The sequence below is a fragment of the Stegodyphus dumicola genome, chromosome 4, assembly GCF_044657685.1.
Source record: "Stegodyphus dumicola isolate Sdum_Otavi_A_Nest chromosome 4, ASM4465768v1".
Lineage (NCBI taxonomy): Eukaryota > Metazoa > Arthropoda > Arachnida > Araneae > Eresidae > Stegodyphus > Stegodyphus dumicola.
In genome coordinates this window covers 71,239,318-71,265,218 of record NC_140771.1, presented here as the reverse complement: position 1 = coordinate 71,265,218, position 25,901 = coordinate 71,239,318, and the positions used below count along the sequence as shown (strand labels likewise).

Below are 25,901 nucleotides of genomic sequence, written 5' to 3'. Positions count from 1 at the left end.
CGATTCCCAGAAAAGGCATAGATGTTTGTAAATGTATAGTGTCGGCACGGCATAGCGGCACTCCAAATATGCGGCGAGATGAAAGTCCTCTCGTGTGGTTTGGTGGAAGGGGAGAGGGAAAACTCTGGGCCCCTCCATCAAAATTGGGGCGGAACTGAGCCAAATCGAATTGCCACCTGTTAGGTGCTTAAGGCTATTGCTAACGACAGGCGTTCTAGCACACCTTGCAACGAAGTATTTCGTATTAAGGAAAATTTTTCTCGCCAACACTGATGATAGCACTTGACCCAAACTAATTTTCCCGCCTTCTAAAATAGCACCTTAAATGCTATAAACATATGTCATCAACGCTTATCCAAGACCACCCTCTCTTCTACAAGTTCCAACAACTTCGATATTCCTTTGAAACGAGCATCGAACTGCCTTGCCATTTTGCCGTCCACTGAAATTTAGCAAACATGCAAGTTAAATTTATTTCATTTCTGGCCTTATTTTCATGTATTTTCATGTTCGTTGATTTCAAAGACTCTCACATAATTATTTTTTATTTCCTATTTTTATACCCTTATTATGTTACTTTTATGTTTAGTTAAATTTTGAATTGGTTAACTACGAGAAGCAGCGAATGTATCGGGAAACGGTCTTCTTGTGCAATAATTTTTAAACTTTACTTAAATTTTTACTTTAGATTTATTATTGACTTCAAATATAGATCAATTTTGAACAATTTTTAAATCTTTACATAAATGTTTATTTAAGTTTTGTTCTTGACTTAAGCTATGAATCAATTTTGGCTACCTTTTTAAACTTGATTTTGTTTTTATAACTAGTTCTTGCATGGAAAGACGACGAAACGCATTCGCTACTACTGATTATTGTGAATTAATCGTGATGAGAAATTGATTTGTTCCCCTTGAAAAGTAAATAATTTCCGATTAATAACAATAATTATTTTAATATTTATTATTAACATAAAATGTTTAAATAAACGTTTAATGAATTCTTTACTTTCTATAAACAATTCTTAAAAAATTTTTACTAAACTACTGTTTAATAAAATTTACAGTTCGCTATTTTTATTAATCTTTACCAATTTTTTTCCTACAAGATAATCCAAAAACTGTCGCAACCAGATGGTAAGTCCCATTTACAAAATTTCAACGTTCTATGACTACTCATTTTTAAATTATGCGAAATACATACACACGTACGTACGTACGTATAGACTTCACGAAAAAATCCGAATCCTTTTTAAAATTTGTTTTGGAACAAAGAGTCCTTTATTTTGCCCATACGTACGCATGAGGCGCAAAAAAATAAGTTATATGAATTCGAGAGCGGTCAGAATGGATAATTTCGTTGAAATATGATACCCTAAATTTTTCGCGATAACAATGCTTCCTTTACTTCGTACAAAGAAGTAAAAAGGAATCTTTTATTCTGCAAGCAAATGTAGAAATCACATGAAAAAATCATCCAAATAGATTCGGGAAAGGTCAAAATGGATATATTTCAGTTCAAAATGGATTTCATATTTGCGTTGAAATATGATACACGAAGTGTTTCGCTACTACAATACATCCTTCGTACAAGGAAGCAAAAATTGAAAGAGATCCATATTTTAAGACTCGCCCCAAAAATGGTTTTTTCAAAGTTTAATGTGGTTTATCAGAAGAGATTAATGATAGAATTAGCCTGGTTGGAAAAGCGAAACATTTTATAGAATGTTAGATGATTACGCATTTGGACTAATATGGGAACACAGCGTAGCATCTTCTGTTTTTTTAAAAGTGGAAAAATGGAATTCTGTAAAAATATTTAATGCTTTTAATTACGAATTAAATGCATTTTTATTAAAATCAATCAGATAAATAAAGTAAAAAGTAATATTCTAAAGAACCGCATCTGTTTGGTTTTAACAATATGCATATGGACATTCCATACACGTCTGGTGCTAACAATGAAATAATTAAGAAATCCAATCCTGAACATTCTCCGTGGAGTATTTCCCAAAATGGAAGATTATAATAGAGGATGGAATAGAAATAATTGCAAAAGGCATGTATGTCAAAAAAATATGCAGGAAAACCAATGTAGTTAGTAAGATGAGCAACAATTAGGATAATACAAAAGACAGGGTCAGGAAACTTCAAAAACTGCTACAAAACTACACTTCAAAAACAAAGGGCTAATTTTGAATAAATGGAGATAAAGCTAAATTTAGTGAAGTAGAAAGACTACCTGGATAGCAAGTCTCGGAGGACTATAACGAAGGAAAACGTGAAAAGATAAGAACGGTACACATTTGCAAATGAAATGCTTTTATCTATACAAAGACTGTTTATTGACAACGCAATGTTGTAAAATTTCTACAGATCCGCATTTCTGAGAATGCCCACAATGTAAGACATGCAAAGTTGGAAGCTGAACATTGATTACATCTTTCGGTAAAAATGGTTTGGTACCCTTATTACGTTTGTCCGATTGCATACCAGGCAATCCAGTTATTAATATTGCTATTCACATTATCTGAAAGTCAGAGTTGAAGTTATTGAAAAGGTTGCGATCAAGAACTAATAATGATTATTTGAGGTTGTGAGAAAATTGTACAATTTAAATTGAGAAAATAGTACATAATTCTGTATTCAGTTCCATTGCAGTCCAACCATCGGATAGTGGACGTATACGACGGGCCGGCGACAGTAGAATTGCGATCGGAATTGCAAGAAATGAATAGATTAAAGATAACCGTTCAGCGTCGTTTGGTGTGATTTAGAGATTGAGAGTAGAACTGCAACGAAATTTTCTGAGTAACTTCAGACATATTATGTATGTATAACGATTTCAGTAAACTTGAACACACTTAGATATATTGATGACATTATTTCTTTCAACAATTATAATCTCATCGAAAATAGTAACATCTACCCAAACTCTCTAAAACATAATAAGACCAATAAAAATAAAACAGAAATATTTTATCTTGATCTAAATATTCATAATCTAACAGAAATTAAATTTTTTGATAAAAGAAAAGGTTTAAATTTTTCTACTAATAAACTTATAAATTGGAATTCCAACATATCTAAAAAAGTATTGCAAAGACTATTATAAACAAATTAGGAGAATTAAAAAAGTTTACACTGAAACAGAAACACAAAAAGAAGAAATTTTAATTCTCACCAAAATTTAAAATGAAAATAAAATTTCTTTAAAGTTCATTAATAGTCTTTTAAAATAATCTGGAATAGTCTGCACCCTTTAATACTGTTGAAAAATAGGAATTTTTTATCTGAAAGCTACAAAAGAGAAAGGTGTTTTAAAGGGTTTATAGGACAAATTTATTTATTTATTTTATTTCATTTATTTACTTATTTTTTAACTTTTTCTTTTAATTACTGTTATTAAACAAGGGCCTTCTATATTCAGAGTGGTCATGATAAGCTCCTGACATGAAGACTTTTTACTTTTCTAACAATAATTCCATTACTCCCTGTTTCAAGCCTTTTCTTACGTTTTCTGTAATTTTAAATAACAAAATTAAAAAATCTAAAATTCAACTTTATGGATTTTTCTACTCATATCTACAAAACAATTACTAAAGAATTTTTGAACACCTTGAGTCTACTATTTTTAAAGAATAATTGATTTTTAAAATTTAATTAAAGTTTTACACTGAGTAATGTTCTTTATTCATGTGTTTATTTTAAAAGAGTCAGAATTTACTTAAATTTCATTGTAATTAGTTTAGTATATATCTATTTGTAAAAATTCAAATTTTCCATAGAAGTATTAAAAAGTTTTTCTTTAGATTTCAAAATTCCATCTTTAGTTCCAATTTTTAGCCTTTTGAGCGATTACTTTCTCTCTTAGAGAGAACTCTTGGAGGTATTTTTGTTTCGCCAATGAAGCAAAAATGGTAAACCTATATGTCACTACTGTAACAATATTCATAGTTTCGATTGTGTCTTTGCACTTAAACCATAAAATTCAGTTCAATAGCAACATCGCAAAATAATTAAGAGTTGTGCCAATCATTGTCCCAAGTAAAAATCACCAGCATTTAAAAAACGTAACAGTATCACGTATTTATTAAAAAGCAATAAAAATCCTTGCAATTATTATTACCTCAAAGTCCTATTAATTACAACAATATCCGGTTTGTTTAAATTATCTCAATTATGCTTTAAATATGCTGTCCATAGAAACTTAATTTTGCAGAACACGATTTTGCTTTATGCGCAATGTGTTGATGACGTAACCCGTCGGCATTTGGGTACTGCAGTCAGAGTCATTAACTGTAGTCATTCCGGTTGTGCTGTGTTTAAAAATGTGAAAACATGATATTAACATTGCATTATTTAAAACACTTTTGTAACTGGAAATATATATCTACAGCCAAAGGCTGGGAAAATAAGAGTACTTTTGTAGACACGGTGCATATTATACAGTAAAATCCCACTTAACGCGAGGTTATGTTCCTTCAAAATACAGCGTTACACGAGGTTATATTAAACAAGGTCATATCATCATGCAAATCAAGGTTTTTTAAACTGTGGGTAGCGACTCCCAAGGGGGTTCGCCAAAAATTTTAGCAATGTTGATATTTCTTTAACTTATTATATTAATTTTACAATTACCAAATATTTTTTACACAATCTATCTGAAAATAGATAAAGATAAGACAATACAGACAAATAAAAAAATGAAAACGTTTTGACACATTCTTTTTATAATATAAACGCTCATTTTCCTTGCTTTGCATATGATGCTGTTATTTCGTCTGTTACTTATTTAAAATTTTCATTTTGTTCTATATCTTAAAATTAGAAATTAAAGTTAATGACCTAAAACTGCAATAGTATTTTCAGTACAAGTGAAAAAATTGACAGTTTCACTCACGCTTGTGTCGGATTTGCGCAACACTTATGGGGTCCCACAAAATTTTTCTAAATATTATGGGGTCCTGGGCGTCACCAAAATATCTCAGTGATAAAAAAGGGTCGAGATTGAAAAACCTTTAAGAAACCCTGATGTAAATAATGGGGTTAGGGGAAAACGGTTATAAAATTTTTTTAAAAAATTGTTCTGGATTTTGTTATTTAAATTCATTAAATATGTTTTTTATAACAATAAAAACTTATTTCTTACAAATACTGAAACATATAAAATGAATATATAGAAATAAATAAAATTCCAAGTCTCTATTTATATTTTAGATCACTCAGATTTTTCTGCATTTCCAGTTTTCTGTTCTTTTATCAAGAAGGTAGCTAATGTCATTTTCATTTTTCTTTTGGACTCCGTAAGGAGTCGATAAGGGGACAAGGTATCCATTAACAACCCGTCTTGCCTTTGAACTCCTATCAAAATCTGCGTCTTTTTCAATAAATAAATTCATAATTTTCCGTTATGGAAGCTAAACTGATTTTTAGAAAAGCCGTTGAAAGTTCTTGTTGATTTTCTTCAGAATCACTATTTTTAATATTTTGTGTTCTGACCCGCTAATTCCTTGTGCTCATCATTAGAAAGACTTTCTCCTGTTTTTTGCAAAATTTCTTGGAGATTTTTCACATTTACTACATCTAAACCTGTTTGTTTCGCTAATTCCGCTATTTCATTCATATCAACAACAGAATCTCTAGTGTCATCGTCCTTGTCTAAATCTGGCCAAATGTTTTTCCACACTTCTTTCGAACATTTTTCCGTTACCTCATTCCAAGAAAGATTTATATTTTCTATAGCATCCATGATATCACATTTCCTTCATACATCTCTTATTGATTGTTTATCCTCTCAGTCTGTTTTTAAAACATTTGTTTAAATGTTTGCCGTAATGTAAATAAATTTATACTTAAAATAACCGCAACAAATGTTTGAAATAATAAAAATACTTTGTGTAAGACTACAGAGAAGTAAAGCAGAAAAATTACTTTCTATTTCGGGGAAGCCCAGTGCTCCGCGCAGTTTTCAGGGAATTCCACTATTCCAACAAAACCGAAACAACATAAACCAAAACAGCGTTAAACGGACCAGCATTAAGCGGAGTCTTACTGTACTTCCAAAATTAAAAGAAAAAAATGGAGAGTGTCATCTTTCACGACCGACAGTTCGACGGAACCGTTTTGTGAAAAAAACGCAGACGAAGCCGCCATGACAAAAAAAGATGTGTAAGACGTTAGCAGAAGTTGAAAGGTGTTATAAAGATGAAAGAACTTTTTATTTTTCTTTGATGTGATAAATTTCCTGTAAATATTCATGCTCCTTTTGTCAGTTTTCATAGTGTATAAAAATCGTTGTTAACCTCAATTAAATGTTCAAAAGTCAGTTGGACATATTTACTCCCAGAATTAAGAAAGTTTCAGACATATTATGAAGTGATGACACCAAGGTCAAACGGAATCTACATATTTTGGAGACTCACCTCTGAATGATAAGGAATAAATCACGACAAATGAATGAAAGAGAGGAGAGGATCTGGAATTTCAGAATCCACTCATCCACTCACAGAGAAGTTTGAGCTTGAGATTATTTTAATACGGCTAAGCACATCAGGACTATCTGGTTAAGGAAAAGGATGATTTTGTGGAGGAGGACCTTTCTAAATTCTGATCCACCTAATTAAAAAAAAAAATTAAAAATAGGTTTTCTTTGAGAGGAAAGTCTTAGAAAGTCCACCTCCACAAAGACATGAGGTTACCACAAAGACATTGAGGTTGAGATTATCTCAATATGGCAAAACACATGAGGGCTATCTGCCTAAGGGGAGGGATGTCTTTGTAAAAGAGAACATTCTAAGGGAAAATGGCTCGTATTCATGCTACGCATTGCAGAATCCAACCACGCAGCTAACTCATTCGCCTGGGATCGAACCCAGGTTGTAATGCCGGAATTCAGTGGTCTTAATAACTTAGCTACTGGTGGGGAACGCAGAGAAGGAATTTAGAACTATCGTAGGTTTCAAGAAGTTAAGTAGTGTTAAAATGTTGTCTAGTACCAGTTCTGAATCAATGTTTGTTGTACAGCTGCAATGGTTTTACTGTTGAGATTATATCTTAACTGTAGCGTAACCAGCAAGCAATTGCGATTGTAAATTGATAAGTGTTCAGTTTTACGAATGTTTAGTCTTAAAACTAAATACTTAATTTTAAAAAGTTTTGTGTTAGTTTCAAAATGCAATTTTACTTTGTATTTTAATAGTTAAGCATTAAAACAGATGCAATGACTCGTCAACCATTAGACATAATTTCTTAAGCTCAGTCGTTAGACTTTAGATTAAGAATTTTCCAGTTAGTTTAGCGTCTTAGAAATTATAACGTTTTATCTTTAACATTCTTGATTAAACAATATAAAACTGACTTTATTAGCTAATAAACGTTGGCATTAATTTTACTCTAAGAATAGAACACAGCTTTTTTGCGCTTTTCTTAGTTCGCATTTCTGCAAAGTTGGATTCTCATTCATAAATTTTGGAATCCCTACGAAATTCACATTATCAAAAGGACACATGGCTGAATACTTTTCAAGATAAAAAAATATTAAAGAACACCATACGTTGAAAATTACATCATATCAGTTTTGAACACCTTTTGGCATTTAAACTAGAATATGAAGGACATGATGACTACAGTTTTTTTCGGCCAAAAAATATGTACGAATAACAAAGTAGTAAAATAAACGTAATTCCTTTTTCTTTCCCACCAATAGGTATTTCAGACGAAATTTTGATGGAAGTTAAATGACATATAATGAACATAAGGCGGGGTGAAGACGCCGAATAAAAAAAAAGCGTGGAAATTACAGAGTTATGCTTTCTCTTGTTTCAAAGCGCAAGCTGTCCTTCATCAAAATGACATTAATGTCAATTAGCTATTAGCAATACTATACTCTGCTGTAGGATAAAATTATTATGAATTCCTTGACCTCACTCGAAGTATATTTGCTCCGAATTTCCATGACACGAGTCCAAAAGCATATGTACATAAAAATTTTTCTTCCGTATTTGTATCGAATAGCATCAAAATAAAAGTAGGAATTTCATAAATTCACATATTTCTGAAGTTTTCAAACGTATGTGATTTTTAACTGAAGATAGATAAAATCGATAAAATTGCGGAAACGTAACCTATATTTGGATTATAATTTTTTTTAATAAAAAAGGATTTAGTTGAAAATCTTGGATAAGCTACGCCCATTTTCATTTTATTATTATTATTATTATTATTATTATTATTATTTTAATAAACTTCACAGAAATAAATCTGATGTCGCCAGAACGTGACCTCCCGTCAATTCCACGTTTTACAGCAACGAGCCTATAATGTATTAGTTCCATTTGATCATTTGTAAAGAAAATCTAATTTGTTTTTCCAACAAATAAAAATATCTGCAATGCAATGAAAGTTTAAATTATATTTTGTTAGGTTTAATAGGTTTTTTTAAATTTATAACAACATAGCCTAATTTTTGTCCATTTATTTTGTTGTACATATTACTGTATTTTGTTGCACAGTTGAATAACATATAATATAATTCTTTTTTAATTAAAGAAAATTAAATATTTATGGTATATTTAAAATAAATACTTCGAAATATGATAGCTTAATTTTCTTTTATGTTAGTTCTGTAGTATCGGCAAACGTAAATTGATCTGTAACAGTATCTCCGCCATGTTTGTAATATTTACGACTTCTAAATACCAAAACTGAGATGTTTTTGATTATACCATAATATATTTTTCTACGAAAATCTCTTCAGAGTTCCAAGTAAAGACTACTTCCGGTTTATCAATTTAGACAAAATCGAATATGCTGTTCCCATTGATATAAAAATAAATCTTAAATACTAAAATTGTGAAGCTTTTGAACTATATTTTAAAATAGTTTTTCATTAAACACTGTGATGTGCTTCTCTGGTTGTCCAGTTTTACCCAAAATCTAAACAACTCTTTATATGAAAGCAGAAAGCTTAAAAATTCGGGAAAAAGAAATTTTTGGAAGTGAGATATAAAAATTATCTTTAACGAAAAAATTGTCACACACAAACAGACGTTACTGTAAAAATAATAAAAACTTGTTGTAGGGATCCTAATTCGTGCTTATTCACTGAAAACTCACTATTGAATGTTTGAACCAAAAACATTACTTCCCTTAGCTATGTACATAAGGTTGGCGGCAGATAAAAAAGAAAAGCATTCTATAGTAGATGAAGTTTATTAAAATATTAATGAAAGTATATGTTTATGGACAGAAACTTAAATTTATTTTACTTGCATATCTAAATATGTATGCTTTTTGAGGTTATTTTCAGATGTTTGAAACTATTTGCAAATATCGGTTTAATTTATATCAGCCACTTATTGCAGTTGTAAGTAATTCATTATATAGAAAGTTCTGGGCATAAATAGTATAATTCCACGCTTGGCAATTGGAGTAAATTACACAATATAGAAATTTAATAATAAGATTTACTTCAAAACAATCACTGTAAAACTGACGGGTCATAACTATATAACACTTTTAAAAGGCATTTAACATATAACTGAGCAAACTATTTTCAATGTTCAGAATTAAGCAGATGATTCTAAACGCGCTTTTTTACACATCATTGAGCAGAAAGATATTGCTCCATACGCAATGGCATAATGCGCTTTATGGAAATCAGTTCGTTCTTCCTGATAAATTCTACCTTTTGGCAATATAACAAAAAAAAAAAAAAAAAAAAAGCGCCATTCAGCTAGCACATATTATTACTTGCGGTATTTTCTGTATTATCAAATAACGGGGATCTGCTTGTAGCCTATATCTTAAAACGGCGACTCCTCAGAGCTACCAAAATTGAAACCCACCTAGTCCTCCATTTACACCTCGAAGCCGAAATTTTGAATTTCCAGTTTTGTTTTATTTATTTTGTGCGAATTTTATAAATATCTGATTAAAAAACTCAACAAGTTAAAAGCAACATGCTGCGACTCTACGAAGTGTAAGATATTCACATTTCAAATGTAATCTGAAAATTCAGCCATTTAAACAAAATCTGTTTCTATTCTTCAAAGTATATTTGTCTTCGAATTAAAAAAAAAAATCTAAAAGCTTTCAGATGTTAACGGTCCCCGAGAAGGGTTTGCTAATATTTCTTTTAAGCTGTCGCCAAGTTTGCAGTTTACCAGTCTGCTGCTGCACTCTTTCCTGCTAACCCTTTTTTTAGCTTTATTATTAATAAGCACAGTTTTCTTTGCAATTACGCCATATACAGTTCAACAACAAAATCACAAAAAAATTTAAAAGCAGCATGCATGGTCGCACATGTTTAGAATTTCCACATGCTTAGAATTTGTAATGTAGCGTTCATTTTTGGCATATATTTTGTCTATTTTTTCAGTCTTTTGTCAGTTTATCATATCAATGTTCAGTTTTCTTAGAAAAATGGCTTACAACAAAGTTTTTTCCTTTTAATGTTAACGTTTTGTGCATTAATTTTATTTTTAAATACTACATTCTTTGTACTTAAGCCCCATAAAATTCATTTCAACGGCAAAATTACAAAATATTAAACAACAGCATATCTTTAGAGTTTCTGATAGACAGTCTCGTGTGCTGGAGATAAAAATGTTTTATTTTGTACACAGATGCCACAGCTCGCTTTCAAATCATTGAGTTAAATAAAAAATTTCATTAAAGTTTTCAAATTATGAAATAAATAATACAAAAATATATTATTTATTCCGTGAAAATATTGAATATTTTTATTTGATACAGACAGACCATGAATTAATTGCACTTTTATTATTTAAACCAATCCAGTTCAAAAGTGAGAAAGGAATATTCTTAGGAACTGCATCTATTGCTTTCAGATAGCTTAATTTGTAAATCCACAAAAGACATATTCAGTTTGAAAGATATTTTTTAAATTCTTTTTTGCATTTATTGGATTATTTGAAATTTATTAATTATGAATTTTTAATTTTGGTCTTTGTCAAAAATTAGTTCTAAATTTCTTACTTTATGGCTTTACATATATATATATATATATATATTATATATCCAGCTCCTTACCCAACTTAATGCTTACCCGGCCTTTATTTTTGCAATCATTGGTCGTAGTCATACATTTCCAATTATAAAAGTGTTTTAAAGGGCGAAAATATTCGTGTTTTGGCATTTTCAAATTTTTAAAAAAAATAATTTTTGGACAAATAACGAAACTTTATTGTTAGTTCTATCTTCATGTTCCTATGCTTATGTTTGAGAAAGTTACGTGTTATGAAAAAATTAAAATACAAAAATCTTAACTCCCGTACGACAAAAATTTGCAGGGATACTTATTTTCAAAATCTGCAATTTTTTCATGTCATTTTCAACTTTTCTTGAGAGACCGTGAGAGATCATTTAAATAAGTCAGTATAATTAGAGGAAATAACTTTAAATGGAGTACGGCAAAAAATGTGTATAATTTAATTGGCCGTACAAGCACGTCATGTGGTGTCCACATCTGATTTTTTTCATTTGTGTTCATTATTGGAATTAGTTAGGGCTGTCGATGTAGTGCTTAACGGTGCTGCCAGCCATATCGCTGGATCCGGACTCGACTTCCAAAGAAGGTGTGGATGATTGCTTATGTACAGAGTCTGTGAGGAATGAGGACGCTTAAAATATTGACAAGCCAAGAGTATAGTTTTTCAAAATTTCAAAAGCTTTTCAAAAAGGAAAAAAAAATAAAATAAATAAATAAGTAAATAAATAAATAAATAAATAAATAAATAAAATTCTACATTATTTAAGGTTGAAATTTACCATCAGAGGAATATTCTTTAATGCGAAAAAAGAAAAGTGCAAAAGTATAGTTTGTAAGGTGTATGTTAATTTTATAACAGTCAGTTTTAATTTTTAAACTCTTTCCTTTAATTCTGGTTTCCCACTTACAACTACCGACCAGAATGAGCTTTTATCGCGTTGAATGCAAATGAGTTAGAAGTAGTATTTAAAGGAAATTCAACTTACTTCGAAAGAAAGTGCTTAGGAGTCCTTAGTGGCGTGTGTTTGCTACTCTGTTCTTGAATCTATTATGTTCCCCCGTATAGAATGTGCCTGCTGATAATCGTCGGCTAGTTTAAATTAACGGCCAACTACGTTAGATATTTATGTCTAGCTTCTGCTAAGTTTATTTTAGTTAGTATTAGATTAGTTTCATATTTTCTTATCTTGATTTAAAAGCCTGAGTGGAGGCTTTCCTGTAAGCCCGGGAAGGGACTAATTGTTATTATTTCTTTAAGTGAATAAAAGGATATTTTAACCCTTCTCGAGTTGTAAGTACTTGAACTCAGCGATAAGTCGGTACTTAATTCACTAGGTTCCTCGACATTTTATCATAGACAAAGTAGTGAGGGCCATTATAAATTCATTATTTATGAGTTTTAATAAACCGAAGGCATAAGACATGTAATATGAAACAGGGAAACAGTTCCTTTCAGAAAGTACCTTCATCTTGACAAAAAAATCTGCAAATCTCTTGAAAGTTATGCATATAATGTAATGAAATCAGATCATTTTATTTTACGCCATGCTAATCCTCATATCATTCTAATTACACGTTTTTTGAAGCAAATATTACTGTAATCGCGTAATACGATATTCGATAAAAAGAAAAAGACAGTTAATAATATACAGAGTAACGGTATAACAGTAATATATAGAGAGAGCGAGAAAGAGAGAAAGAAGGGAAAAATCAAGAAAAATTTCAAAATTTCAAATTTCAGTACTCCGCTCTGACGGAAATTCTATTACTACTTCGATGCTGAGCCATAATTTAAAATTAGATTTTCTTTTTGTTTGAATCGATGATAAATAAGTACACGACAAAGTTATCACGTATCTTTATGTATAACTATACCGTTTAAACTGTAATGAAGCATGACTTAGGGAAAACTCTGTTGAGGATGCCACATGACTTCCTTGTACGGCCTATTAAATTATACACATTTTTTGCTGCACTTCATTTAAACTTACTTCCTCGAATTATTCTAATTAACCGATTCCTCAACGTAAGCTAAAAATGGCACTAAAAATTGCAAATTCTGAAATTCAAAATCCAGGTCAATTTTTGTCGTACAGAAACCAAACTTCTTATATTTTTATTTTTTCATAACAGTATTTTTATAATTTATTTAGTATTATAGTATATTTTTATAATTCATAACTTTCCTAAATATAAGTATATCGATCGGAAGACAGCATTAAAAGTTAGATTTCGTTATTTGTCTATTATTATTTAAATTTCACATTGCCAAAACATATTGTTCTCTACATGAATAATATATTTATTTTTGAAATTAACTGTAATTGATTGTCATTGCGTCGGGGAATTCACATTTCTGAGCTCCTTTAAGATTTAAATTGAGATTCTATAAAGCTGAATACAAAATTTAAAATTGAAACGGGGATTTTTGTCCAGAAATGAAGAAACGAGATCTTCGTGAATTTTTGATGGTTGTATGGAGAGGTTCCATTTCTGATAAGGCGGGAATGTGCAATAATTCTCTTGTTTTAATTATTTTGTTTAGCATTTGAATTAACAATTCCAGTTTAATTAAATACAAATTATAATTTTAAATTTCCACAATAGAACAAATTTAACATTCAAATTTCACTTCTCATTTCCTAGGAGATAATATTTCGTATATATATTTGGTACTGCCGATTGCAATAAAAAAGGAAAGTGCACAAGTAGATGCAGTCTTTTTTAGTTCCAGAGTGAACGTTTGTTGCAAAAAATCGTACTCTTAAACTTGCAGTAGATTTAAAGCAGTCTTTAAAATCCGTTGCAAGTTTTACATCACTAATGTTTGTTGCTGTTTGATTTTTCGTAGAATAAATCTCCGATTCCTGAGCGTTAGTTTGGAATGTGGTCGAAACTTCAACGCATTTTCAACACATCCACGCAGTTTCCATTACTTTATAACATAAAAAATAATTTAACATTCTTTATAAAGGAGTTTTGCTTAGTTTTAATACTTTGCCTACTTTTAAAACGATGAATAATGAGATTTCTAACAGAATTTAAGGTTACTTTGTAAAGTCTTGCAAAAGTTCAATTTAGATAAAATTTTTTAATATATTTTGCTAAACTAGTTAAAAATTCCAAATGCAGACGATAATTTTTGTGATGTAATTGCATTTAAAACAAAAAATTATGACAAGAAACATAGTTTGTCAATTCCTCAACACAATATTCGAGTGTCTGAAGTATTATAGAAAGTTACTGAAGAGCACTTTTTGAATAAATATTTTATTACAAGGAATATTTTGATGATATTTATTCTGCAACAAGCAAAGTTTAAAATAGAGAAAAATTAATATATTAAAAATCAGAAGTCCGTATTTAAGGATTTAGTCTAAGATCTATGCAAATAAATTAAAAAAATACAAACAAAACAAGTCCGAAAACAAATAATTACACAGAAGTACGGTAGTTTCAAAGTTTTAAGAACTGAGTTCTAGTTCAATTCCTAGAATTTAAAGGCAAAGCTATGGAAAACAGACAAGTCTTGACATATTTTTGCAACCATCCCGTATAATACTTTTAGCCCATTTCAGGCACATTTTCTGTTTCAGCGATACAGGCTCATTTTTGTTTGACCGATACTCATTTTTGTATCACTGTTTGTGAACCATAGAAGATGAGAAGAGTAATCAGAGAGTTTAACCATAGCCATAAATATGTGGATTGAGGAGACATCGGAAACATTCTTTGAGGACGGCTTAATGAAATTATCTTTTCGTTGGAATAAGGGTGTTATTTAAAATGAGGATTGTGTTGAAAAACTGCATTGTAATATTGATGAAAATTGACGAAATAAAAAAAATTATGCTTAAATTCCTAGATCTTTGGAAACAGTTCTCTTTTATTATTTTATTATTTTCGAACGTCTTAACAGTCTTTGAAATAACACTTTGAAAAGCAAGCAAATTGGTATGGTCTTTTATTAAGAAATTTGATGTGAATACCACATGATTTTCTTGTGCGTCTCTTAAATTAAGCACATTTTTCGCTGCATTTCATTTGAACTTATTTTCTGGGATCCTTATACAACCGATATCTCTCAGCAAGTTGAAAATGACATCAAAAGCGGCAAATGAAATTAAGTATCTCAGTCAATTTTTGTCGCACAGAAGTCAAACTTCTTGTATTTTTATTTTTTCTTCGATTCTAAATTGATACAGATTACAGCCATTGATAAGAATTATTGACCATTTAAATGATCATTGTCTTTTAGGAAAGCATTTTGAGAGAAAAAAATGTTTGGGTAAACTGAGAGAGTATATGGAATTTCATTGCCAAAAAAAAATACATGCTATTATTAGAGCATTTTAAATATCAAGAATTACTACGGATGAAGTAAACATCGTTTAAATAAAAAAATGCAGTACAAAATTGATCAAATCCTAAATTGATACAGACTAAAGCAACTGAGAAGGACTATTGATTTTAGTTAATGAACTTTTTTTATAACGAATTTAAATGATAATTTTTTTAAGGAAGTCATTTGACTGAAAAAGTGTTAGAGTACAAACATGTTCAAGTAAATCGTTAGAGTACAAACATGTTCAAGTAAATCGTTAGAGTACAAACATGTTCAAGTAAATCGTTAGAGTACATGGAATCCTACTGCAAAAAACCATTAATGCCATTTCTAGTTAGAACACTTTAAATACCAAGAATTACTGCGGCTGAAGTAAACGTCGTTTAAATAAAAAAAACTTCAATATTAAATTGGTGCAGACTACGGCAGTTGATAAGTATTATTGATTTAATTTAAAGAACATTCTTTACGAACGATTTCATTGATAATTCTCTTTTAGGGAAGCCAAACGAATGAAAAATATTCCCAAATAAAATTACAGAATTTAAAAAAAGAACTTACTGTCCATGATCGATGAGATGCCCAGAGAAGTGTATTTTCGACATCGTCGAGCAGTGCGCTTGACGAGAGTTATCCAGAAAAGAAAGACAAAATAGATGAGCTAGCGAACTCAACACAGAGAACAAAATGCTACGAAATCAGCGTTCCAAAGTTCACGCACTTTGCGAGATACCTGAATTCTGGTTATGACCGACCGCAATATATTCGCCGTCAATGATTAAAGTTCAGACACACCTGTCGGTAGACGTTCTTTTTTATCCCCCCTTCTCTACTTTTCCCTCCCCCTCCCTGTGTTTAATGAAATCAAGACAGGGTATGATATCTTGAGGCAATGCCATACGTCAGATTAACAAATGTAAATGGATAACCGAAGGATGGTATGCCGTCCACAAAAGAAATATGATCTCGAAGTGAATGGGGGGGGGAACTTACGAAGAGTAATGCAAGAGTAAATGAAGCCGGGGGCGAGGTATGATTGGTAAACGTGAGAGGAATTTGAAGGTTCTCATTTTACTTGGAAACAACATTTATACATATTCTCGGGATTTTTTAAATGTAAATAGAAATTTTTCAACATGTCCAAGCGCAATGACATGTGTATAAATTCCGAATTATGTAAAGGTATTCAGTAAATATGTAAACGAGTATTGTGTTTGCGAAAATATAACCTTAAATTAAAATAATTAAGTTAATGGATTATAATAAATAAATCAAAGATTCAAATGTTGAATTTCTATTTAAATAATATTTTGAGCTATGTTTTAAAACAAACTGATGATGTAAGTTTCCATTTTTCAGATTTTGCTTAAAGAATGATTCACGATATTACGCAATCACTTTTTCATAATTAAATGACTTGCATTATGAAGAAAAAATTAATTTGCTAGTATGCTTTCAAAAATTTGAGTTTTTTAAAAGAATTCAGCGATATGAAAAGTGAATCAATGTCATATAAACGAAAAATTGATTCTATGAGAACGATGCAAAGGCAAAGAGATTATTTAAATTTAACTTTCATTTTTATTTATTTATTCATTTTAAAGAACAATCAACATTCTTTAATTTTTTTTTAATCTGAATCGTAAAGTGTTCTCGAAACTTTCGCATGCTTCATAAATAATAATACTAATAATAAACTTCCCTTAATATTAGAGGTTTTATTATTAAAAATAAAATTAAAACTATGCATTTATTTAGAAACAAATCTAAAACTACGGTTTTGGAAAGTGCATTTTTATTTAATAAGATCATGCAAATGAAATTTAATTAATGAGGCACATAGTTAGAAAGCCTTACACTAGAGGCTTCAGAAAATTTGAAAAAAAGAAATATATATATATTTGCATAAATTTCAAATATTTTACATTTCTTTCCGAAAATTTCTAAATTTAAGTGTACAAAGGAAAGAGCAAAGAGTCATACATTTTAAACCTGAACAAACGTGAAATACGACTCTCCAAAACGAAGGAAAACGAAAAGCTCGTTATTTAAATTTAATAAGTTGGTATAATTAAGAAAATTAAGAAATTAAGATTTTTTTTTTCTTGTGATGGTGTGTGTGTGTGAAAGCTTCTATCGTATGTCAGTACATTTTTCAGTTTAGGAGTGAAAGGATTCCAATGATGAAGAAAGCATGAAGGTTCTAGTATTCAAATCTTTAAATTCATTCATAATTAAAATAATGTGGCGATTTTCAAACTAGATATGGAGAGTTTTCAAAGTAGTATTCGAATCTTTAAATTTTCTTCACAATTAAAAGGATATGGAGATTTAAATGTCCGACTTTCTAATCTTTTATGACTTTAAGAAAGTTTAACAAATTAGTTTAACATTTTAAAAACTGGATGGAAAATTACGGCGGGTTGTATATTTTTGAATGCTTCACGAATTAAGAAAAACTTAAATTATTTTTTTTATTCAACGGAATATGAAGACCCTGTCAAAGAAAACCAAAATTTAATGCCCTGGTAAAGTAAACAAAAAATGACAAAAAGGTGCAAAAATTTGTCCCACATTAAGGAATTTATTTAATAGTGGTATTAAATAGTTATATATATAGTGTTTTTTAAATTCTGTCAATAAAAGGCCTACGAAAACATTTTTGACGTTCGAGAACTCTTTGTGAAGTTTTCAAATAACATTTTGAATTTAATATATTTAACAATATAATAATAATAATTTATTTTTAATAATAATAATTCAAATCTTAATTTTAATTTTTTAATAATATATTTAATTGATATAAATTAAAATACAGTTGATTTATATTACATCTACCTAATTTTTATGAACATTTGTAGCTTTATTATAAGTTCACGTCGTATAGCTTATAGCGAATCTTTCTTTCATCCTTCTTTGTAAGATATTTGATTTGATTTCATGGCCAGCAATAGTTAAATTAATATCTGCTTTCATAAAAGAAAGAACAAAACCTGTCAGTTTTGGGTTTAGAAAAATTGAAAAGGTTCAAAAATAAACTAATAAATGAATAATATTAATTAAATTGCCTCTCTTTTATTTGTATATGTTTTAAAATAACAATAAATGAGAAATCTACATATAAAAATTCCAGACATTTTGTTTTAAGTATGGCCATTTTGTTCATTATAATGAAACAAAATGCTAATTTTGAGAATGAAATAAACCAGTATAAATTTATAGTAACATAAATGAAAGTACCAAAACGTAAAACACGCAGGATCTCGGTTGCTCAGTGATGTAGTTCTCACTCTTAGATTCTGAATTCCCTTTTCGAATTCAAAATGATAAATATATCTAAAATTTTTATTACTTTTCCGTGTTCCAATGATAAAAATTGCAATGATGAACTGATTGCAGCGAAAAATAGATCAAAAGAAGTGTTTAAAAGCCTAACAAGCAGGACTTTACAAAACTAAAAATATCGCATTACTCCTTAAGAAGTGATACTCTTATCAAGGTTCTTCCCTTCGCAGAATTAATTCTTACATCATCAAATGCAATCAAAAGTTCATATTTGCATTCGATAACGTAAGAATCGATAAAAATCGGTTTCCGTAAAATAAAATCAAATGTTTAGGCTTTAGACTGGGCATGAATCGATAGAAACAGTTCAGAACACAAAGATGTGATACATCCATATTGAATGCCTTTGAATAAACGCTTCAGATTTTTCACATTTAAAATCAATATATATTTATTTATACTTCTCATATCCAGGGGAGAACTATAAGAAAGAAAATAGAAAAGGATTCAGATTTTAGCTTCGAGTCAGAGGATGTGCTAAGGTTTTTTAAGGCGCTTTTTATGATGCCTAAAGGTGTAACTTAAGGTGCCGACGCCTTTATAGGGCATAAAGATGTAACTTAAGGTGCCGACGACTTTACGATGCATAAAGGTGTAACGTAAGGTCCCGACACCTTTATGGTGCATAAAAGTGCAACTTAAAATGCTGACATCTTTACGTTGCATAAAGATGTAATGTAAGGAGCCGACACTTTTATGCTGGAGCACTGCAAAAAGAACATAATTTTCGTTTGCTTTGCGAATCAGAGTTGCAAATTTAAACCCTATTTACACTGCGGTGTTCCGAGATAAAGGTACTGATACCTTATGCCAGGATTATAGCCACCTTTATTTATTATTATTTGTCTTTTTGTAAGTTATAAACTGATCTGCATAAGGCTGCGGGAACCTTTATATGTCGAAGCCCCCGTATGAAATTTCTGCCTTTTCGAACAATAACCGATTTTTTTTTTTTTTTTTGGTCGAATTTTGTGTTTTGAGAAATATTTGTTGTAAGCTCATGCGCAAGTGATATCGCAAAAACATCTGCAGCTACGTAACTCTTTGTCCGTTTGAACTGCTCGTTAAAATACATTATTTTATAATTCGTAATTTGAATATCTGCGGATTATTTCCTAAAGTACATCAATAACAGCCTTTCATAAAATCCTTTAAAATGGTGCCTCTGTGTGAAACTGAAATCTCATCTGGAAAATCAAACTGCAGTTTTAACCAGGTTTCGAAGTATTTTGGTTTTTTTTAATTTTTAGCCCAAAAGGGCTATTAACTTCGAAAGATGAATTTGCGTTATTTCACTTTAATGCGTTTCTTCACTTTTCGTTCGAGTCTCTTGCCGTTCGAAAAAATGTAAGCTATAATCCTTTCATATTTAATCTGTCTGTAATTTATTAACAAGTTAAACTATTTAAAAGCAATATGTGGTCTTAAATTCTTAAGAATATTATATTTTGCTTTTTGATACGATTGATTAAATAAAAACGCATTTGGTAATTCATGGCATATCTAATTAAAAACACTAAATATTTTTATAGAATCACATTACATATTTTTTTGGTTTTTAAATATACAGATGATATATGACGTTGCCATGTTAATTTAAATGCATATTGATCCAACATCTATAAAATCAACACATCTGCTGATACATTTACTTCTACACACATGCATATTGATCAACACATCTATAAAATGTTTCGTTATTCCGGCCTATTGACAGTATCTACCGATAAACCATGTTAAACTTTAAAAGAGCCTTTTTAGGAGATCGTTAATATCTGAACCCTTTCAGATTTTTTATCCAGAGGGGCGTAGCCCAGAAGAGCAGTTAGTCTCGAAACGGCATTTTGCATCGTATAACTTAAATGCGATGTGTTACGTTTGAAATTGTCGCCACCAAATATTATCGCCCTGTATTAGATTTAACGAAATTAAATAATTAAGAATCTACATGAATATGGGCATGTTTCTCGCCTTATGCAAAAACAGAGTCATCAAATTCTGAATAACATAGTCCTCCACACAAACATAGGCACCTAGAAGGCCAGATAAAGTAAATAAATTAAAAAAAATCTGAAAGCTTTCAGATTTTATACTACGCCTAAAGGGACCCTTTTTTAACGTTTTGCGTGTGAACTTTATTTATTAAATATCATGTTCTGCTCCCTTAAACCATAAAATTCAATTCAAGAGCAATATCACAAAATAATTTTAAAATGAGCGTATCTTTAGAGTTTCCGAAACATCGTCTCGCGCGCTGGAAATAATTTTTTTTTTTTTTTTTTTTTTTTTTTTTTTTTTCGGTACAGAATTGCCATTGCTCGCTTTGAAATTGTTTGTTAATCAAAAATTCTTTAAAGTGTTACAAAGTATGAAATTGATAATAAAACAAATTCCAAATTAGGGCTTCCAGATACTCATATTCGGTGGAGGATTAAGTTATTCAAAATTTGATGGCTCTAGGTACCGTTGTTTTATCCCAATGCGAGGAACATACCTACATTTAAGCAGAATATTCATTATTTAATTTATTTAAATATAATACCGGGCAATAATATTTTGTGGCAACAATTTGAAAAGTGAAACAACGCTTGTAGTGAGTCGACACAAAATGCCAAAACGAAATTATTTATAGTCTTTCTGGGCAAATTGCCCCTTAAAAAAAACTAAAAAGGAAAGAAAAAAGAAAAAAAAATCTAAAAAGGAAAGAAAAAAAGAACTAAAATGGAAAGAAAAAAACTTTGAAAACTTTGGGACTAAACAGGAAAGAAAAAAAGAACGTGGTTTAGCAGAAGTAAATGTATCAGCAGACTGATGGACTGCGAGCTCAGCAAGAACGGAGAATACCTTAACAAATTCTTTTAGGTGACCATTAAAACCTGAAACCTTTCAGATTTTTTTCTTTCCTTTTTTAAGTTTTTCGTAGAGAGACTGATTTTACTGTAATTGTTTGTATAATAGCAATGTTTTTGCATCGTTCTTCAATAAGTCTCTCTGTGTTTGTTTTTTTAATCAGCCTTCTGTAGTTGACAGTTGACATTATTACTGAAATACTTAAAGTAAAATAAAACTGTAAATTATTAAGAAGTATATTTATTGCTTTTAAATCATTTAGTTTATTGAAGCAATTTAAAATTATAATCTAAAAGAAAAATGTAACATTTTATAAGGTATTTTTTCTCTTTTTTTTTCAGCTTGTGTTAGTGATGTAATTCAATAGCACATCCGGATGGTAATAGGGAGGTCCGATATTCGAATGCCGGAGTGGGCACAGCGTATTTGGAATTTTGGCCGCCACAAAAAATCTAATGACTCAGCAGTTTTATATTTTGACGAATGGTAAAGCCCTACGTGATATAAGATTAAAGTGCTGTAGAATGCTACCATTTCCCACGGTTTGCCTAAATTTACTATATCGAAGACTGCATAGAAGGTACATCAAAAACAAGATTAATTGAAGATTTGTACCTTGTGCAATAAGAACATTTGCCTGGCTGCGTAAAAACGGAAAATGATAATTTGTCTCAATACTAGGTGCATGGAGTTTCACTTGTGTCCAACAGGATTTTATGTATAAGTAAAAATAATAACATCCTTTCGAAGCGTTAAAAAATCTTTAATGCGTAAAAGTTAAATTTTATTTGATCATGGCTGTAGTTTTTCAACAAATAACATACTTTTTTTATCCTTAAGCTTTATGCTGCATATTCAGTACTTCATTTTAAAACCAAGAAGCACAGTTGCTGTTGGCATAAATTGTTTTTCGACGTCAGCTTCTTTTAGAATTTAACAAAACTTCTCATCTTATGGTAGTTAAAGAAAATTATCTTTTGGGATTTAATTACTTGCTGAGAAGCTTACCACTTGATGGAAAAGGGAAGTGGTTCGGAAATAAAAGAGCGATGCTATTTGAAGATCTGAAGAGGAAAGAAAATAATTAACGTTATTTTTCTTTCCAGGAAAATATTATCTTGCGTCACAAGATTAAAAAAAAGGAAACTTAATAATACGTACATGATAAACCAAAGCTGTTTTCATTCTGTTCAAAAGCTTTCTAATCAGCTTATTTAAAAAAGTTTCAAAGAAAAAGGAAACTAATATTGCGATTGGTTTTTCTATCATTTCTCACACCCCTGCTTAATTAAAATTCTTTTGTTAGTATACAGATAGCATAGGAAACTAAATTGTAATGTTTACATTACCAAAATATAATAGTAACTGGATTAAAGTACATTAGATGAGCAGAAATCTACATGATAATAATACTAGTAATAAAGCTTTAAATATAATGCTGTAATTTATGCAAACATTTGTTTTTTGTACACTGAATTTTATGTATTTTAATTTTGTTTTTATGCGTTTATTCATTTTTTGTTATTAACACCCGAAATGCTATCAATTTCGGTCCTCAGATTTTCTTCCTATTTCTTTTGTGTTCGAATCACTTTTCAAATAAAAGGTTGTTGTCATGTATTAAAGAAATAATAAAGCAAATACAAAAAAAAATGTATAGCAACATTTAACATTCTATCAGAAATTCCAAAGTTATGCCATTCTGAAGTTTTTTTTTTTTTTTTTTTTTTTTGTGTGTGTGTGTGGGGGGGGGGGGTGATTTCACGTTTGAATTTTATGTGGCGCAAGCACGAAGAAAGTGATGCTAATAAAGTTAAAAAGACAAACAATTATGGAAGTCACCAAGTCATCTTAATTAGAAAACTGAACATCGATAGGATGAACTGAGAAAAGAGGGAAAAAAATAAACGAATAAAAAGTTTGAAAGGGTTCGTAATTTAACAATCGTCCAAAAGGCTCTTTTAAAGTTTACGTGATTTATCAGTAGAAATTATCAATAGATACGTGTCAGGTGGAATAGCGAAACATTTTAAAAGATATTAGATAATTTTGCATATTTCTTCTGCATACTTAAAAAGTGAAATAAATATGTAATGTGTTTCTATAAAATATTTAATGTTTTTAATTAAATATGCCACGATTTAAATGCATTTTTATTTAAATCACTCGGATTAAAAAGTAAAAAATAAAATTCCTAAGAACTGCATCTATAGCTTTTAAATTGTTCAGTTTGTTAATTAATAAAGACAAATTAAATATGCAAGAAAATGGCAACAGACTTGAATGAAAAGTGAAAAAAAAAAAAAAAAAAAAAAAACGCAATACCATGCTTCGAGACTAATAAGTCTTTTGAGCTAAAAATGTATGTCAATACTTAACACTTTATCGACAATTCATAAATTATGCCCCTTTCGAAAATGTTATGATTTTATTGTTGAATCTTATATGACCTAAGTAGCAAAGGCAAAGAATGTGATGTTTAAGAATAAAGTTAAAAACACATACACACACGCAAAAAAAAAAGTGCACAAAAAACCTTAACAAACCCACTGGTGCAATATTAAAATCTGAATCCTTTCAGATTTTCTTTTGTTTATTTATTTTATTTAGCGTATGTTATTTACAGTACTCTTATGTTTATATGTTTATATTTATCTTATGTTGTAATCTTTGTTGCCACTTATTGTACTTGCACGTATTTAGTTACTTTTTCATTTTTTACAGTTTGTAACGCTGAAGAGATATTGCTGAAATCATGAAATAGCTGAAGGAGAACCAAAAATTGAACTCACGATTTTTACCAACCTCTTCTACATTCAATTCGAAACCGATGTTGCTCTTATCGTATCAGTCTCGTGCATAAAACCGCTGAACATTGGTAGTTCGATCAGAGTTCAAATTCAGTGAACGGGCTGGTTGCATGGACTTTCCGCTTGTGTAATGTGAATATAATGGAGGTTTCCTTAGAAAATCTTCCCCAAAAGTATCCCATTCCTTAGGGAGATAGCTCTAATGTGCTTTGTCATAATCTAATGAATCTCAGTCTGCTTTTACCGGAGAATATCTTTCCAGCTTTGCCAGTAAGGTGGAGAGAAATACATAACTTGCAATACCCGAAAATGTATTTGCTGGAATTTTCTAGTAAACATATTTTGGGGATTCTAAAACCGACTTTTCTAGAGATCCAGTACAAACTATAGTACAAAAAATCTGATGTGTACACCACATGACTTCCTTGTACGGAATATTAAATTATATGCATTTTTTCTTGCATTTCATTTAAACTTATTAGATTGAATTAAACATACTTCGCCGACACCGCATAAACCACAATAGAATAAATGCATTCTTTAAAATTCACTTTGTTTACCATAGCCACACTCTGGCACTAGGTTCACTTAACAGTGTTATATTTCGTTCATATTATAACTCAGAATACACAAAATTTATATCATTTAAAGAATTATCTAATCGTTGCCACATGTTCTATTCAAATACTATAATAAAGCTAGAACGATGTATAACAGAAATTAAGCAAACAAAACAAAAAAGAAACAGTTTTTCACAGACGATTGAGTATTTCTCATTCAATTAATTCAGTTTTCATTCCGCGACAAGGCAAAAATACAGAAAATCTCAAAATATCTGTATTAAAAATTACGAACTAAATCTTAAACGCTTATTTCCTCGAAAAAATTCCAGAAAGGATTTAGCATGATTTAAATAATAAATGAAGGCGTGATCTTTGTTGTTGCGAAGCTAAGTTTCTCTAGATTGGCAACAAATCCGCTATCCTGCTGTTTCAAATGTAAACAAGAGCAATGGCTGCCATCGAAAACATTATTAGGCTTAACGGCACTTAAACAATTTAAAAATTGTTGATAATTCTAAAAATATTGCATACAGATTTACTAAAGGCATAAAAACCTTAACTGGAAGATAAGAACAACATAATTCAACAATTTTTAAAGCAAAAAATGTACAATTTACAAACATATAAGAGTAAAAAAACTGAGATCACTGAGCCGGGTAACAGAGTGGATATATATATATAAATATATTTATATACGTTTGGTGCGACCGATGGCAACCAAAATACGAGGTGCACATTTACATGTTATAGCAGTCCTACATACAAAATTTCAACGTTCTGAGGCTACTCGTTTTTGAGTTATGCGAGATACGTACGTACGCACGCACGTACGTACGTACGTATATACGTTCGTACAGATGCCACGAAAAATTCTCTTCAGAATTAATTTTAAAGCAGTTTTATAATTTTTTTGGAGGAAAAGAGTGTTTTATTCTATCCTTATGTACACATATCACGGAAAAACATCGTTAAATT

At 30.1% G+C, this 25,901-nt stretch overlaps 1 protein-coding gene across 3 annotated transcripts in view; it reads right to left on the bottom strand.

Annotated features, from left to right (window-relative positions):
* fray (oxidative stress responsive kinase frayed) overlaps window positions 1-25,901 on the bottom strand; it is a 384,455-nt gene that overhangs the window by 65,623 nt on the left and 292,931 nt on the right. The window contains exon 1 of one of the 3 annotated variants that reach the window (XM_035365928.2): window positions 15,920-16,078. The exons of the other annotated variants lie outside the window; for them this stretch is intronic. Within the exon in view, the coding sequence (XP_035221819.1) occupies window positions 15,920-15,963 (44 nt within the window). The 5' untranslated portion in view covers window positions 15,964-16,078. Of the gene's footprint in view, window positions 1-15,919; window positions 16,079-25,901 lie in introns of those variants that run through there. 3 annotated transcript variants of the gene reach the window in all.